The sequence below is a fragment of the Perissodus microlepis genome, chromosome 13 (assembly GCF_051167445.1).
Source record: "Perissodus microlepis isolate ML-2025 ecotype Zambia chromosome 13, ASM5116744v1, whole genome shotgun sequence".
Taxonomy (NCBI): Eukaryota; Metazoa; Chordata; class Actinopteri; order Cichliformes; family Cichlidae; genus Perissodus; species Perissodus microlepis.
Window position 1 is genome coordinate 33,504,680 of NC_140473.1, and position 17,159 is coordinate 33,521,838.

Sequence of the window (17,159 nt, forward strand, 5' to 3'; positions counted from 1 at the left end):
TCTCTCCAGAGGAAAAAATAAAGGTTACATTTATGCCTCCTATGCCTCTCAACCCCATTCTGGAGGCCCCCATCCATTCTCTCCCTTCACCCTTAGTCCAATTAGAAGAAGGTCGGGGAGGTTTTTGTAAGTGTGCTGGGTTGTTGAAGGGGTATGTCTGTGTTTTTTCATGTGCAGACCACCAACATATTTTCTCTCATTACATCGTCCTGTCTTTAAACTCAGGTCTTAGGAGATGACAGAAAGCCTACATTCTGTCCAGTATTCAGTATCTGTATTTTGCCCTCGGTTACGCTAGTACGTCCCACTATTCATCACTCACTGAAGACAAAAACAACAGCCCCTGGTTGCTTTTCAGGCTGGCGAAGAGTCAGAGCACTAGCCAAATATTTCTATAACATTAACTCGTAATGACTCCTTGAATTTCTTTACAAATAAAATTTTAAATTATTCCAACCTGTCCCACAGACGTATCATTAAGTACAACTTTAAAACTATTCATATTTATTTAGACTTTTTTCTCTCTGATGTTCCTCAGTTAACCTCAATTAATACTTCCTCCCAACCATCTGCATGTCTGAAGCACATTTCAACATAATCACTCAAATGGTAAATGGTCTGTATTTGTATAGCGCTTTACACATCCAGTCATCCACCCATTGGTGATGAAGCTACATTGTAGCCACAGCCACCCTGGGGCGCACTGACAGAGGTGAGGCTGCCGGACACTGGCGCCACCGGGCCTTCTGACCACCACCAGTAGGCAACAGGTGAAGTGTCTTGCCCAAGGACACAACGACCGATATTGTCGGAGCCGGGGCTCGAACCGGCAACCTTCCGATTACAAGGCGAACTCCCAACTCTTGAGCCACGATCGCCCCTGAAGTCCAAAGAAATCCTACCATTAATTAATGCTTTGATTTTAAATATGATCAATCTATCTCTGTTATTGAGGGGTATGCACCACAAGCCTTTAGGTGGCAGTAAATAAAACAATATTTAAAACGCCAGCCTTGGACCCAGCTGTCTAACTGATCATCTGCAGAGGAATGGCTCATTCAGAATTCATCACGGTACAGAAACAGCAGCAGTGAAGGTGAAACATGATCTTCTGATGGCCACCATGCTGGCCTTGCTCCAGCATCTGTGTTACAGGACAGGTAAAACGATCCCTTGTTAAACTCACAGCAGGGGTTCTCTGAGTCTGGATATGTTCATGTGGCGTCTTGCCAAACCACTTCAATCTACGTAACGTCAAGTTGAGCGCTGTGATTAAGTTGCACTTCTTCAGTTTTTTCAATTTATTTCAATTCCATTCACTTTTAATGTCATAGAACCAAAGCACAAAATTGCCTGGAGGTGCTTTAGAGCCTACAATAACAGAGAAAATCCCAGCAATCACATGACCCCCTAGGAACCAACACTTGGCAACCGTGGGAAGGAAAAACTCCCTGAGCCGCCAGCTGGGGGTGAGGGGAGGATACAGGACAAAAACACACTGTGTAGAGAGATTAATAATAACTAATGATTAAATGCATTTGTTATTGTTAAAAAGCTGAGTGAAGAAAAAACATGCATCATGGAAAGCCCCAGCAGAGACTAGGCCTATTGCAGCATAACTATGGAAGGACTCGGGGTCACCTGATCCAGTCCTGACTATATGCTTTAGGAAAAAAGAAAGTTTCAAACTCAGTGTTGAAAGCAGAGAGGCTGTATGTCTCCCAATGTCTCCTGAATCCGAGCTGGGAGCTGATTCCACAGAAGAGGGGCCTGAAAAAGTCGAGTAAGCCAGCATTCTGAGAGTGAACTGCTCTATTAGTGCAATATGGTACTATGAGGTCTTTAAGACAGGCTTGCGCATTATTATTGAAGAGCTTGTGTGTGAGGAGAAGGATGTTGAATTAAATTCTTGATTTAACAGGAGCAGCCAATATGGGAGAGATATGCTATCAGTACTCTCGCTATAATCAACAGAAGGCTATTTATGTCATTTTTAGGTCGTTGTTAGGGCAGCCTGCTAATAATGAATTACAGCTGTAGAGCCTAGAAGGAATAAATGCATTTTTCAGGCATCACTCTAAGGCTACGTTCACACTGCAGGCGAAAGCGCATCAAATCTGACTTTTGTGACCCTCTGCGACCCATCTATCCGATCATGGTGTGACAGCGTGAACGGCACAAATCCCATATCTTCAAATCCGATCTGGGTCACTTTCGTATGTGGTGCTGAATCAGATACATATCTGATGTGTTAGAAAGCGACTGCTGTTTGATGGTCATGTCGCATTAAATCCGTCTTTTACGTCACTGACACAAGACAGACGCCAATTATCAGCGCCGGAGAAGACATGGTGAACGCTTCCTGGCCATCCCGTGTAGATGTTAGTGAAACTGTTGGGAAGACAACGTGAACATTTTATTTGTACTGTTTAATCTGCAGATTCTGACAGAAATCTGCAGCTATCCTCTGAAGCACCGCTCCTCTAAAACAGCAATAAGGATCATTATTAGGTTATTTACATTATTATGTAAATAACAAAATAACTTAGAGCAAAAATTGGGAAACGTAAAGTCCGAAGTCTTTATATTAAGGCCATCAGTCAAACAATACTGTTGCTCTGGCTCTAAACAGAGCGCGTTGTGTGTGACGTCTTCTTTTGCGCATGCGGCCGCTTTGAGCGTTCACACTAGAGCGCGTTTGCTGTCGCATTTTATTTGTAGTGTGAACAAACAGACAAAAAAATCGGATTTGATCAAAAAATCGGAATTGAGCATTAAGACCTGCAGTGTGAACGTAGCCAAAGATACGACATAAGATAAGATAAGACTTTATTGATCCCACAGCGGAGAAATTCTTGCTGTAGACTGGTTTTTCTTATTTCAAAGATAATGTGCAAATGGAAGTCCTACATGTTTCTTTAATATGGACAATGAATGACATATCCTGGTAACAAACAATTCACAGTGTTACTGGAGGCCAAGGTAATGCCATCCAGAGGAAGAATCTGGTTAGATACCATATTTCTAAGCTTTTCAGGGCCGAGTACAATAACCTCAGTTTGATCTGAATGAAGAAGCAGAAAGTTAGCGGCCATCCAGGTCTTTATGTCTTTAAGACATTCCTGCAGTTTAACTCATTGGTGTGTGTTATCTGGCTTCATGGACAGATAGAGCTGGGTGTCATCTGCATAGCAGTGTAAATGTATGCTATGTCTTCTAATGATGCTGCCTAAGGGAAGCATGTATAATGTAAACAGAATTGGTCCTAGCACTGAACCCTGTGGAACTCCATCATTAACCTCAGTGTGTGAAGAGGACTCTCCATTTACATGCACAAATTGGAGTCTATTAGATAGATATGATACAAACCACTGCAGCACAGTACCTGTAATACCTACAGCATGTTCTAATCGCTCTAATAGGATATTATGGTCGACAGTATCGAACGCTGCACTGAGGTCTAGCAGGACAAGCACAGAGATGAGTCCACTGTCAGAGGCCATAAGAAGATCATTTGTAACCTTCACTAAAGCTGTTTCTGTGCTGTGATGAGCTCTGAAACCTGACTGAAACTCTTCAAATGAACCATCCCTGTCAGTCAGCTGTTTTACAACTACTCTTTCAAAAGCTTCTGAGATAAGAGGAAGATTGAAGATTGGCCTAAAATTAGCCAAGGAGGTCAAGTGATGGACTATAATTTCACAGGAGCAGCAGCAAGCCCATGTCCAAGCCTTGTTACAGTAGCCGGAGTTAGCCAGCTCCTCGCTCAGACAGACTGACCCAGAGCCACAGCTAGAGCAACCAGAGACAACTTTGTACCCTGTGCAGCCCCCGCTCCACCCGAGCCAGCAGTCACTGGTCCAGCAGAGCGAGAGGTCATCACTCCGTCATGTGACCCCACATCGCCTGAACCAGAGATATTGTAAATGATGCCCTACCAGTGTTGGGGAGTAACGGAATACAGGCCTGGACAAAATTCTTGGTACCGTTCAGTCACTGAAAGAAAAACTCTTAATGCTCACAGAAATAACGTTAATCTGACAAAAGTATAAATAAATACAAATTCGATGAATCTTAACCAATGAAAGTCAGACATTGCTTTTCAACCATGCTTCAATTATTTAAAAAAATAAATGCATGGAACAGGCCTGGACAAAAATGATGGTACCCATAACTTAATATTTTGTTGCACAACCTTTTTAAGGCAATCACTGCAATCAAACGATTCCTGTAACTGTCAATGAGACTTCTGCACCTCAGCAGGTATTTTGGTCCACTCCTCATGAGCAAACTGCTCCAGTTGTTTCCGGTTTGAAGACCACCTTTTCCAGACGGCATGTTTCCGCTCCTTTCAAAGATGCTCAATAGGATTGAGGTCAGCGCTCATGGAAGGCCACTTTAAAATAGTTCAATGTTTCCCTCTTAGCCATTCTTGGGTGTTTCTGTGTGTTTTGGGTCATTGTCCTGTTGTAAGACCCATGACCTCTGACTGAGACCAAGCTTTCTGACACTGGCCTGCACATTTCTCTCTAGAATCCATTGATAGTCTTAAGATTTCCTTGTACCCCACACAGATTCAAGACACCCTGTGCCAGATGCAGCAAAGCAGCCCCAGAACATAGCCGAGCCTCCTCCATGTTTCACAGTAGGGACGGTGTTCTTTTCTTGATATGCTTCATTTGTCTGTCCGTGAACATAGAGCTGATGTGCTTTGGCAAAAAGTTCAATTCTGGTCTCATCTGTCCACGGGCTTGTCAACATGTAGTTTGGCATATTCCAGTCTGGCTTTTTTATGATTTGTTTTCAACAATGGTGTCCTCCTTGGTCGTCTCCCATGTAGTCCAAACAACGACGGATGGTGCGATCTGACACTGACGCTTTCTCTGGTCCATGTTGAGTGTGGTACACACCATGTCACCAAACAACACAGTGACTACCTGGAGCCCTATATATAGGCCCACTGACTGATTACAAGATTGTAGACACCTGTGATGCTGATTAGTGGACACACCTTGGATTAACGTGTCCCTTTGGTCACATTATTTTCAGTATTTTCTAGGGGTACCATCATTTTTGTCCAGGCCTGTTTCATGCATTTATTTTTTAAATAATTCCCTTGAAGCATGGTTGAAAAGCAATGTCTGACTTTCATTGGTAAACATTTATAGAATTTTTATTTATTATTACTTTTGTCAGATTAAAGTTATTTCTGTGACCATTGTGAGTTTGTCTTTCATTGACCGAAGGGTACCAACAATTTTGTCGAATAGTTTTCTATACGAGATCGCTGCAAAAAGTGCAGCCTTACCTAATGTCCACCTACTGTTACTCATTTATATTAAGATTTAAACATCTAGTTGGTGTTGGTATGGAGAGTAACCTTCAGTAATAGTAATAAATCACACAGCAATAGGACATTCATGTAGTTGGAAAAAGCATGATAATATATTAAGTAATCCAAAGTATTCAGAATACGTTACTCTCACTAATTAACGTAATGGAATACGTTACAAAATACATTTTGGGGCATGTATTCTCCCAAGCTCCCAGCCTTCCTGCTGGCTGGTGCTGCTCCACTGCTCCATGGTTCTCGGCAGCGCAGACCAGAGGGTCCCTCTCTACTAGAGCTTGGATTTTAGGTCCAGATTTTCCAAACCATGACATATAAGTAATAGTTTAATTACTGACACCTTAAAGTTCACCTCAGTGCAGCGATACCACTGCTCACAATATTTTACTGCAGAGATTATAAAAGACCAAAGGTATTAAAAGTATTTCAAGTGGTTTAAATTATATTTATCTAATAGGCTCCAATTTGTTTGCACACTTGAGTTTAATCGTGTCATTCCACCAGTTCTGTGCTGGGATCAGATTATACCTGCTCCCCTTAGGTAGCATTATTTTTATATATTAACGTGGTTCACCTTTCGCAGCCTCGCCCTTTCAGGGATATTTTTTTGGTGCAATTTTGCGTGTTTTTCTTTTTTTTTTTTTTTACAGCGCATTGTGTTCTGCGTCCTGATTGGCTGTAGACCATTGTCAGTCTCCTCCGTGCTGTTTCTCCTGTACAGCACAGAATGCGTTCAGCTTGTCAGATTTACATAAATCTTTGCTAGCAGTGTGACTCTGGAGTGCTGCACTGTAATTTTCTCCCCAACAAACACAACACTGTAGATGAAACGTTTTACACCGTCAGTGGTAACCGCGGGTGCCTTTGGTTTCATTCTATAATACTGGACTTATTTTTCTATGAAGGTTTGAACTTTGAGAGTGTTTAAAGAAGAGAGAAAAGTGTGAAAATGTTCATGCCTGTCTGAGAAAAGTGTATAAAGTGTGTAGCGAGGGGTTTTACAGCCTTAAAACATCCATAATAATTGTTAAATATAAAGCTGGCTACTTTGCGGATTTCACCTATCGCAGGTTATTTTTAGAACATAACTACTGCAATAAACGAGGGACCACTGTATCACACAATTTCATTGCTATGCAGACGATACCCAGCTTTAATAAAGGCAGACAAACACGAGTTAATTAAATTCCAGGAACGTCTTAAAGACATTCCAGAGCCGGATGACCTCATTTCTTACTTCTAAATTCAGACAAAATTGAGGTTTTATCAGTTGCAGCCCTAAACATCTTAGAAACATGGTGTCAAACCAGGTACCAAGATGCTGCAGTGAGAGTACTGACAGGGACTAGAAAGAGAGAGCAGGTTTCCTTTCTTCCAGACTGGCTTCTCTTCATAAGCTCCCAGGTTAATACAGGATCAAATGAATAAGGCCCCAGCTTCTTTTAAATGGGAGGCAGAGCCTTCAGCTTTCAGGCATCTCTTCAGTGGGAGGCAGACACTCCTGCTGTGAAGCTGACTGTAGCACCGTCTGTCTACACCCGTCACTCAGGTGCCAAAGGACAGGCCGGCGACACTGCCTCACTTGGATGTATTCTCATTAGCAAAAAATTAATCTCCAGAAAGAGAGGGACACAAAAGGGAGTTTCATCTGAAGAAAGAGATTGAGGCACCATTTCTCTAAGCTGTGTTTGGGTACAGAGCGATTTGGTAAGTTGCTCTGTGCTCATTAGCGGTGTAGACTTCACTATGGGCAATAATATTACAGCCTGGTCTACCTGTTGGAGCGTGCTTACTTTTGCCTTGATGGTAATGGTGGCATTGTGAAAACCATGTTTTTTTAATCTTTCCAGTGCCTTTACTTCCATCCAACCACTTCTGCTAATTGAGAAGCTGCTCAGGATGGGTGTCACCACTTCTACTGTCTCCTGGATTGCTGTAATAAGGATGGGTAGGAATTGAAGTATAGGGAGCTGGCAGGGAACTTTGTGGTCCAGAAGAAATCACCTTCTTCGTAATGCAAGACAAAAGAGATGGTTGATAATTTCTGGAGGAAAGAAACTGCAACTAGGTCAGTCACCTTCATGGAGGAAACATGGACAGGTACTTGACGTTTCATCTGAATGACAGACTGGACTGGAGGACCAACATGATGCTGTGTACTTTCTATCTATCTGGTTGAGCCTGCTGCTAGGTCCAGAAGGCACCCTTTACTCTCACTATGCACTCGCACGCACTACTCATGTTACTTGTGGTATACCACATAGTTCTACTGTAGGTCCTTTACTTCGGGCGATCGTGGCTCAAGAGTTGGCAGTTTGTCTTGTAATCAGAAGGTTGCCGGTTCGAGCCCCGGCTCTGACAGTCGTTGTGTCCTTGGGCAAGACACTTCACCCGTTGCCTACTGGTGGTGGTCAGAGGGCCCGGTGGCGCCAGTGTCCGGCAGCCTCGCCTCTGTCAGTGCGCCCCAGGGCAGCTGTGGTTACAATGTAGCTGCCATCACCAGTGTGTGGATGACTGGATGTGTAAAGTGCTTTGGGGTCCTTAGGGACTAGTAAAGCGCTGTACAAATACAGGCCATTTACCATTTTTATCATTTTATCTATGTCAATGACATGTCTCAGGCTGTTTCTGCTGACTGTTTTCTTTATGTGGATGATTCTGCTCTTATAGTTAGTAGAAAAAAATCGTTTTAGGAATTAGAATTTGTCCGCCATCAGCTTGAAGAAAATAAACTTCCATGTAAAACATTAATAACAATATAAAACAATGGTAGGACAATAAAAGAATTAAAACAATAACTAAGACTATTAAATGAGACCAAAATGCTTGGGTCATAGTGTGTTAAAAGCCAGGGCATAAAAATGTGTCTTTAGTAATGATTTAAAGTGATCAAGTGTTTGTGCAGATCTAACATTTAGGGGAAAACTATTCCAAAGTCTGGGACCTGCCACAGAGAAGGCTCCATTGCCACGAGATTTGAGATTAGTCCGTGGGATGGACAGCATTAGTTTTGAGCTAGACCTCGTGGTTTTTCCTGGAGCATAAACAGAAAGGAGCTCAGACAGGTAAGAAGAGCTCGGGCGTTAAGTGACTTAAAAACAAAAAGTCAAAGTTTAAATTGGATCCTGTAGGCGACAGGAAGCCAGTGTAGAGAAGCTAAAACTGGAGTTATATGCTCTCTCTGTTTGGTACCAGTTAGCAGGCGAGCAGCTGCATTTTGGACCATCTGAAGATGATGGATGGAGGCCTGGTCGAGACCAAAATACAATGAATTGCAGTAGAATCAAGAATCAGATCAAACAATGATAGGTGAAAATATACAAATCATGTACACGGCCTAGAAACAAATCGGGAAAACAAATGCCTGAAAAGAAAAAAACATCTACACAAACCAAACCGAATAAAAAAGAAAAACACAAAAGAAAAACACAATATCCCAAGGAGTATCTAACAATGGACACACACACAATCCGGTTGTTAAGTGATGACGTGACGAATCCTACTTCCGGGCCTAAAGTAGTCTGCGTTTAATATGGCTTTTGTGTTGTTAACATGTTTAATATTATGTATTTTCTTCTATTTAATCTCAAAAAGCTCCTAAAACAGTCAGTGATCACTGTTGACCTCCCTCGGCTTTTATTACCGCTAATCATTTATTTAAGCTCAGTTTTTAAAACCTTAGGATGTAGCTACAGCCCAGCCCATGCAGCAGTATATGAATGACTAACCTCGTATTGTGGATGGATTATCTCAGTTGTTCTCCTGGCTGAAGTTTGGCCCTTTTACAGCATCCTGCCATGCGATTACATTTGTTCCTGACCACCGAGAACACTCACGTTAACTTTTATCGAGTGGAAAAAAAGTTAGCTTGTTTATATTATGCTAACATAGCTGTGTCGCTAGCGGTCATGTAGCACATCATTATATACCAGCTAGCCCAACTTCAGTAACCCTACAAACGTCACTACTGTTTAGTTTTCTGTCTTCATTTATGTTGGAAGTGATAACAGAGCTGTACGTTTGAATTTGTTTCCAAAACCCCGCAGTCAGGACATGCTATATTGTATTTAGATAGAAGCTAGCGAGCTAACTTCCTGCTAACTTCTAACTCCGTTAAATGTCATAAATTCCGTTTTCATGGATGCCTGGATGTTAAACTCAATTGTTACACCTGGTAGAGCAGAACGCTGATCATTTTATTACAGATGAAAGACTTTAGACAGTTTTTCAACTCTCAGTAATGCCACAGTGATCGTTTGATATATGGACCTGCAGCGGAGTTTAGGCCCAGACACAGCTAGTGACGTCAGACTTAACGACCGGATAATAATAACTCAATAACTTAACCTAATAAACCCTTTAGTACATTAGCAAGGAACGTTGTGACGATGATAGAGAGGGGACAGACGCTTTTTCCAAATCCAGTCAAGGAAGCTGACAAAGCACAGGCTCACCAGCACTTTCAAATGATCATTTATGTGAATATGTGAATATTATTAGTTGAACCAGCAGTTGTACCATCACTCCTGAACAACAGATTGTGTTCATGGATTTGTGCTCCTCACAGGTCAGCAACTACAGACATGATTTATAGAATATGATCCTGGACACTGGACAATATGTATGTTTTTATATGTTTTTAAAATGAGCTATAAAATGAACATATGTTAAACAGTATTACTATTAATACATTTAACACCGAGAGAAGAAGTAATTCGTTTTACTTATGATGCTATGCACAGTTTACCAATAATGCAGCTTCATATGCAGTGGGGTGTTTTTATGATGTTTTATTTAAATCATAACTATGGTAACATTATATTTCCTAGTTGAGGTATGTATGGTCAGTTTATCATCTCTGCATATTACCACACACTACTGCTCCAAGGGATACATCAGAAGGTATTTGGGGTTAGTGGCAGGGATTGAACCGGCAACCTTTCAGTTGGGAGACGCCTGCTATACCGCCAGAGCTGTCCTACCTTAGTAGGACAAGTAGGACTCTAAGATAATGACAGATGTGGAACAACATAACATCGCACAGCGTGACAATGCATAACATAAAGTGACAGAGTGAATTTTGGTTAATTGTATTCTCCAGTCACAGCATGCGAGGCTGACAGGACTGCATTAGAACACTGGAAACAAATGTTAGCGATCATTTGTCCGTTTGTTAAAAAACAATAACAGTAACATTATTAGATACCACGGTAACATTTAGTTTACCACATTATTTGCAGTAGTTTGTTACAATGCAGTTTACAATTCAGGACACCGTTTGAGCCCTTCAACAACATCAACATGCAAAATAATTGCATGAGTATTTTGACACCTATTTTCCTAGATGGGTAGATCTGAGGAGTTTGAGGGAAATCATAACACTCTGAACTCATCATAAAAGACTCAGGGGGGAAAAATGGTATTTCTAAAATGAGGGCAATGCTCCTGTAGGCAGAAGCCCTTCACTTGCATTAATTTGCTATTTTTTGCATGCGGCCTGAAACATTTTGATGAGCTCTCTAGGGGCTGCTGTCAGCCTCACCATGGCAGTACTTACCACTTCAATCTGTAGTGCTTTTCTACTGTGAGAGAGCTGTGTGTATGTGCATGCTCTGTGCAACTGCCAGTGTGTTGATTGTGAAAGGGCCATGGTTAAAAAAAACCACCTTCGGTTACAGCTACTGGACAGGACACGCGGTGAAAAATGAGAATGGATCAGAGCTTCCAAAATGAGAAAACAGCAAAGCAAAAAAATTTTGAAGAGAAAATGTGTGCAATCATGTCATTTTAGCTTTCACTCAACAGTACACTCAGCAGGACATTGTCCTGCCGAATATGTGTTTGTGGACGTGAGTGTGTATGAGAGAGAGAGGTAGGGAGATGAAACACATGAAGAGCACATTAGACACAGCTGTTCTTTAAGCTGCGAGCCACTTTTCATCTCAATCACATTTTAAATATCTCATGAACAGTGTCAGTGCTGGAGGGACAACTGTGACACTGAGGTGAAATAAAAAAGTAGGTTAAAAAACAGAAGAACAGGAGAACCAGACCCCACTGCAGCTAACAGCACCAAAGATCGTCTCGCTCTGTTTGTCTTTTTCTAAATGAAAAAACAAATCATTAAAAGCTTGCAGAGGCTTTTCGTATCAAGCTAACGCTCTGTTTTTAGTGGGTGTAAGAATCGCGCTGAATATAGAGTGTTTTGGCCAAACGCGATCTTTGCTCATCACCAGATCAACTTCCCAGGACACGCTGCACATTACTTTGGTTTTAAACCTACATCTGGGTTGGACAACAAAAAGGATCATATGCTTCACCACTCTACTTGTCAGTTCCTATTAATACATCCTTTTAATATGAGTTTTACTTTCAAGGAAACAAACCACTTCATTAGAAAAATAAGATGTCAAAGACAAATGGTGGTTAAAAAAACATATGTATATAAAAACGTGATCACTCCCCTCTCGCCCCTGTTGGCGGTCTATCCTTCAAGCTCCTCTACCAGAGGCCTGGGAGCTTGAGGGTCCTGTGCAGTATCTTAGCTGTTCCTAGGACTGCGCTCTTCTGGACTGATCTGCTGGAGTCCAGCAGCCTCAGGGTGCTGGACTTGGGATGAAACCCTTCATTCACGGTCAGGAGGTTCCTCGTCTTGATGTCAGTGGCTTCCAATGGAATATTGAGTCATTACAGAAACACATTCAATTCAATTCAATTTTCTTTATATAGCGCCAAATCACAACAAAAGTCGCCTCAAGGTGCTTCATAGATACAGAGAAAAACCCAACAATCATATGACCCCCTATGAGCAAGCACTTTGGCGACAGTGGGAAGGAAAAACTCCCTTTTAACAGGAAGAAACCTCCGGCAGAACCAGGGTCAGGGAGGGGCGGGGCCATCTGCTGCGACCGGTTGGGGTGAGAGAAGGAAGACAGGATAAAGACATGCTGTGGAAGAGAGACAGAGGTTAATAACAGATATGATTCAATGCAGAGAGGTCTATTAACACATAGTGAGTGAGAAAGGTGACTGGAAAGGAAAAACTCAATGCATCATGGGAATCCCCGGCAGCCTACGTCTATTGCAGCATAACTAAGGGAGGATTCAGGGTCACCTGGTCCAGCCCTAACTATATGCTTTAGCAAAAAGGAAAGTTTGAAGCCTAATCTTGAAAGTAGAGATAGTGTCTGTCTCCTGAATCCAAACTGGAAGCTGGTTCCACAGAAGAGGGGCCTGAAAACTGAAGGCTCTGCCTCCCATTCTACTTTTAAATACTCTAGGAACAACAAGTAGGCCTGCAGTGTGAGAGCGAAGTGCTCTAATAGGGTGATATGGTACTACAAGGTCATTAAGATAAGATGGGGCCTGATTATTTAAGACCTTGTATGTGAGGAGCAGGATTTTGAAGAGCCAGGCAGGTTTCTGGCTGTGCAGAGTAGTTGGGGAACCATAAATAAACCTAGTAGAGTCCAGAGTTTGGAGAACTAATCTGAAAAATATAATAGCATGAACAGTAAAGCTGCAGAGGTTAAGAAATGCAGACTGAGGAAGAGTAGTGTGATAAGAGAGGCTGCTGGCAGATATGGATAATATGATAAACTTGAACTTTTTCCCTTTTACAATCATTTATTAAAATGTGTTTCATATTCAGTTGCAGCTGTGAGGTCAGTTTTACGATGCAGGCAGTGATTTCTTCATTCCTTCACAGTGAGCATGTTTTTATAAATAATAACTAAAATCACATTTTATCCCAGTTCATTTTTAACTTTTTCATAATGCGTTTCTTCTGCATTAATTAATTTAGGTATTGGATTTGTTTGCTAGTAGGTTGTAAAATATATTACCTTCACGATCTGTAATGAAATGATCTAAATTTAATCTCAAATACTTAACAAATCCAAATATCCCACTGTGGAATCCCACAGCTACAAAGAAAATCCTCTTCAGTTCACGTTAAACAGCCTTGCTGTTAGCTTTTCTTTCCTAATCGTTTGCTACTTACTGTACATTCATTACGTTTCTGTGAGAAGCAGCTACTTCTCACTGCTTTGAGTCCATGGCCTTTACCAAACATCCGTTTCCTGTGTGTCACATGACTCGCGCTCTGCTGTCATTCAGTAGCTCTTAGCAAAGCACGTCAACCAGCGTCAGATTTCTCAGGTTTCTGTACCTTATCCGACAATGGCAACACTGGTGGCAAACAGGGCGATGGATGTGAACGGCCTGGCAGCGGCTTCGAGGACACATACCCAGGCTGTGACCAGGAACTACATCTCTCAGCCCAGGCTAAGTACGTTGCTAATGCAAGCTACCAGCTAACAAGGTTGTTGTGTTGCGTTCGGTGATGTAGTTACGGTAGGAAACGGGATAACTTTGACTCAATGTATAAATGTAGCATTTAAAATGGCACAAGGGACAGTATGTTTACGGACTCGTGCAATAGGTTAATGTGTAGTGTGAAAATATAAAGGTGTAAGATTGTGCTTAAGTCTTGGATATCCCATTGAACGGGGACGCAGCATTAGAGGGCATTAGCGTTAGCTAACTATCCACCTGTGGTGCTGTACACAGGGTGTTAAACAAACCAGCTTTTATTTTATAAATATTAATAATTAAATGCGAGTAATTCGGCAAATGCACCTTACTGCTGCTGTACATGCTGCGTTTAAGAATATGTCATTTCTGTCAAACAGCAGTGTAGCCACGCTAGCATGCTGCCTTTCACTAATGTCTCGGAACTATTCATGAGATATACTCAGCGTGCGGGGATATGTGGTACACTCAACTGGTCACGAATTTAAAATGTCATATTTGCGTCTTTGCAGTGTTTTACAGGCAGAACTATATTACACAGCCTATTGGTCGTATGGGCCAGATGGATGATCTGTCATGTGATCGGATCACATGAGTGAGGCAGCCCGTGGTTAGGGAAGCTGACGCTCATGCTCTCGTGACAAGAATTTCGACATCGCTTTGTAAAATGTATGACACGAAACTGTAGAAAATGTGAAGATTTACAGAGATCTTCTAAAACATGGACTCTCATGTGTCATCTGTCTATTAGGGATAGGCGTGGTGATACGGTATCTACACAGGGGCACCTAGTATTGATATGTTTTCATTCAATTAACATACTGAGAGAATATTACAGACAGGAAGGCAAATGCAAAGAGATTCAGTCTGGCTTGGACTGACTGCAGTCACTGTTGACATTGTTGAAGGTTTTTTTCCATGCAGGCACTGTTCCCATTAGTCTGAAGCTCAGCTGGCTGTCAGCTGGTTGTGCAGATGTAAATGTTAAATGATCATTTCTGTTTTCTGTGAATTTCTATCTATGCAAACAGCAACACATTTGTAATTTTCACAGGTTTATCACAGATCATTACTGTATTACTGGAAACAGACTGCAGGTTTTTGCCAGCTTTACCCCATATGATTGATGACTGATAGCAGACTCTGTCTGTGGCAGGTTTTAGTCACCGTCTCGCCATGTTTGACAATCTTATTGTCAGCAAAAAAACACACCAATTATTACAGCACGTGGCATATCAAAAAATGTGACAATAATTTCATATTGTGAGTGAAATATGATAAAAAATTATTATTGGGTGTCTGGTGATTCCCATCTTTACTATCTATAGTTATTTGCTCTTATATGGTTGTAACTAAAGGTGATATTTTTATCAGCAGCACATCTGTTGCATATTTAGTTGTTTTAAGTTATTAAACTCCCTGAAAGAAAATGGAAACAATTGAACTGTCAGTCCATTTGTTGGTAATTCATTTTTGCTAAAGTCAGGATTCTGGTGTTGGCCCATTTAAAGTTATAAAAAGTTGGACTGTGTTCTTCTCTTTGTGGAATTTCTCCTTCAGTCACCATCCACCCAGCTGGCTGTGGAGGAAACACAGGGACAGTAGCTGCACCTCAGCCCTCACCTCTCTGACGGTGCACATGCAGGTTGATGTCGTTACTTCATCAGAAGCTAAAGAGGACAAATCCAATATTACAATGATTGATTTCTAAACCAAGTTGTGAACTTAAAGTGTTGCTAACCAATCACACAGCAGCTGTTGTGAAACAGTTCTGAAAGGCTGCTTTTTGTCATCTTCATCAACATAGTTGAATTAAACAGGATTCCTAAAACAACTGTCATAAAACACTAAGAACATATAAGAACATTTAAATGAGAGCAGAAATCTCTATGAACACATTAAAGCTACTAAAGTCTGGGGGTTGGTAAATGTTTTAAATTCATCATTTACATGAATAGTTGATACATTAATGTACATTTAACGCACATGTGCTCATACAGATATTTTAATAATATTAACTGAGAAAAGTTGATCTACAGCACAATAAATCATTTGAAAGAATACCAATGGGCTTGACCTCAGTATGCTGGATTTCCTTTACATTAATGTAGACATTTCCTCTATAATTTGACACACAAAAGGTACAAATGGGTGCATAAAACTCAGAATCCTGAACAAATGCCTCATAAGGACACCCTAACCCACACCAACTCTTATTATAACATGTTGTCACGACTGCAAAATGTCAGTTATTGATCATATACCCAGTGTCTTCTGCTGATCCGTATCAGGGTTTGGAATAAACTACTCGGGGTTCTTTGCTTTAAGTCCAGGCCTGGTTGACAATGGTTGAATTCTGTGAGAAAAGCTTGAAATGTTCCTTTTTCTATCCTTGTTGTTTTGCCGAGCATTATTAGAGTTAGGGCAGCAACTATCGATTGTTGAATTCCATCGATTAATCGAGTAATCGGATAGGAAATACTTGTCTCTTATTAATGAGCAGTAATAAATATTCAGTAATACATATGTGTGTGTGTGTGTGTATATCTATCTATCTATCTATATATACACATACATTAGTCAAAGACCGTATAGATATCTATATATAGATATAGATATAGAGATAGATATAGAGATATATAGAGATATAGATATAGATATAGAGATAGATATAGAGATATATATAGATATATATAGAGATATAGATAGATATATATCTCTATATATATAGATATAGATATATATAGAGAGATATATATATATATATATATATATATAGATATCTATATATAGATATATAGATCTCTATATATAGATATATCTATATATAGAGATCTATATATCTATATATAGAGATCTATATATAGATATATATATATATAGATATAGATAGAGATATCTATATATAGATATATCTATATATAGAGATCTATATATATATAGATATAGATAGAGATATCTATATATAGATATATAGATCTCTATATATATATATATAGATCTCTATATATAGATATATAGATCTCTCTATATATATATCTATATATAGATATAGATAGAGATATCTATATATAGATATATATAGATATATCATATCCAACACACAGTGGTGGATGGAGCAGCTACAAAGTTTCTTTTCTTCAGGTCAGAGTTTGTTGATCAGGAGCTTTGATGAAGGCGTCCTGCGTCGAGTTTATTTATAATCATATTATTGGAATGACTCGATGAATAGTTGCAGGCCTAATTAGGAGCAGAGCATGAGGTTTTAAAAGGGTTTGTGCTGCTTCCACTTAGCTGTGTGATGTTGAGTCTTGGCTGGGCTGCTGCAGACGCCCTGAGCCATGAGGCCAGAGAGCTGTTTTTTTTCTTTCCTGCTCTTTATGCAAGTGTCAGAGAAGCAAGCATGGACTAAAAGCCTCTCAGCAAACTGGAAGGAAATGACTTAATGGTGCTCAGGCCATCTGAGAGCTAAGCAGAAAGGATGCAACATGTGATA

General features: G+C 40.6%; 1 protein-coding gene across 1 annotated transcript in view; it reads left to right on the forward strand.

The window, feature by feature from the left end:
* The first annotated feature begins 13,424 nt into the window (after positions 1-13,424).
* The window catches only part of atp6v1ba (ATPase, H+ transporting, lysosomal, V1 subunit B, member a), a 39,428-nt gene continuing 35,693 nt past the window's right edge, over positions 13,425-17,159 (forward strand). The window contains exon 1 of the mRNA XM_084949642.1: positions 13,425-13,640. Coding sequence (XP_084805768.1) covers positions 13,532-13,640 — 109 coding nt within the window. The 5' untranslated portion in view covers positions 13,425-13,531. The remainder of the gene's footprint in view (positions 13,641-17,159) is intronic.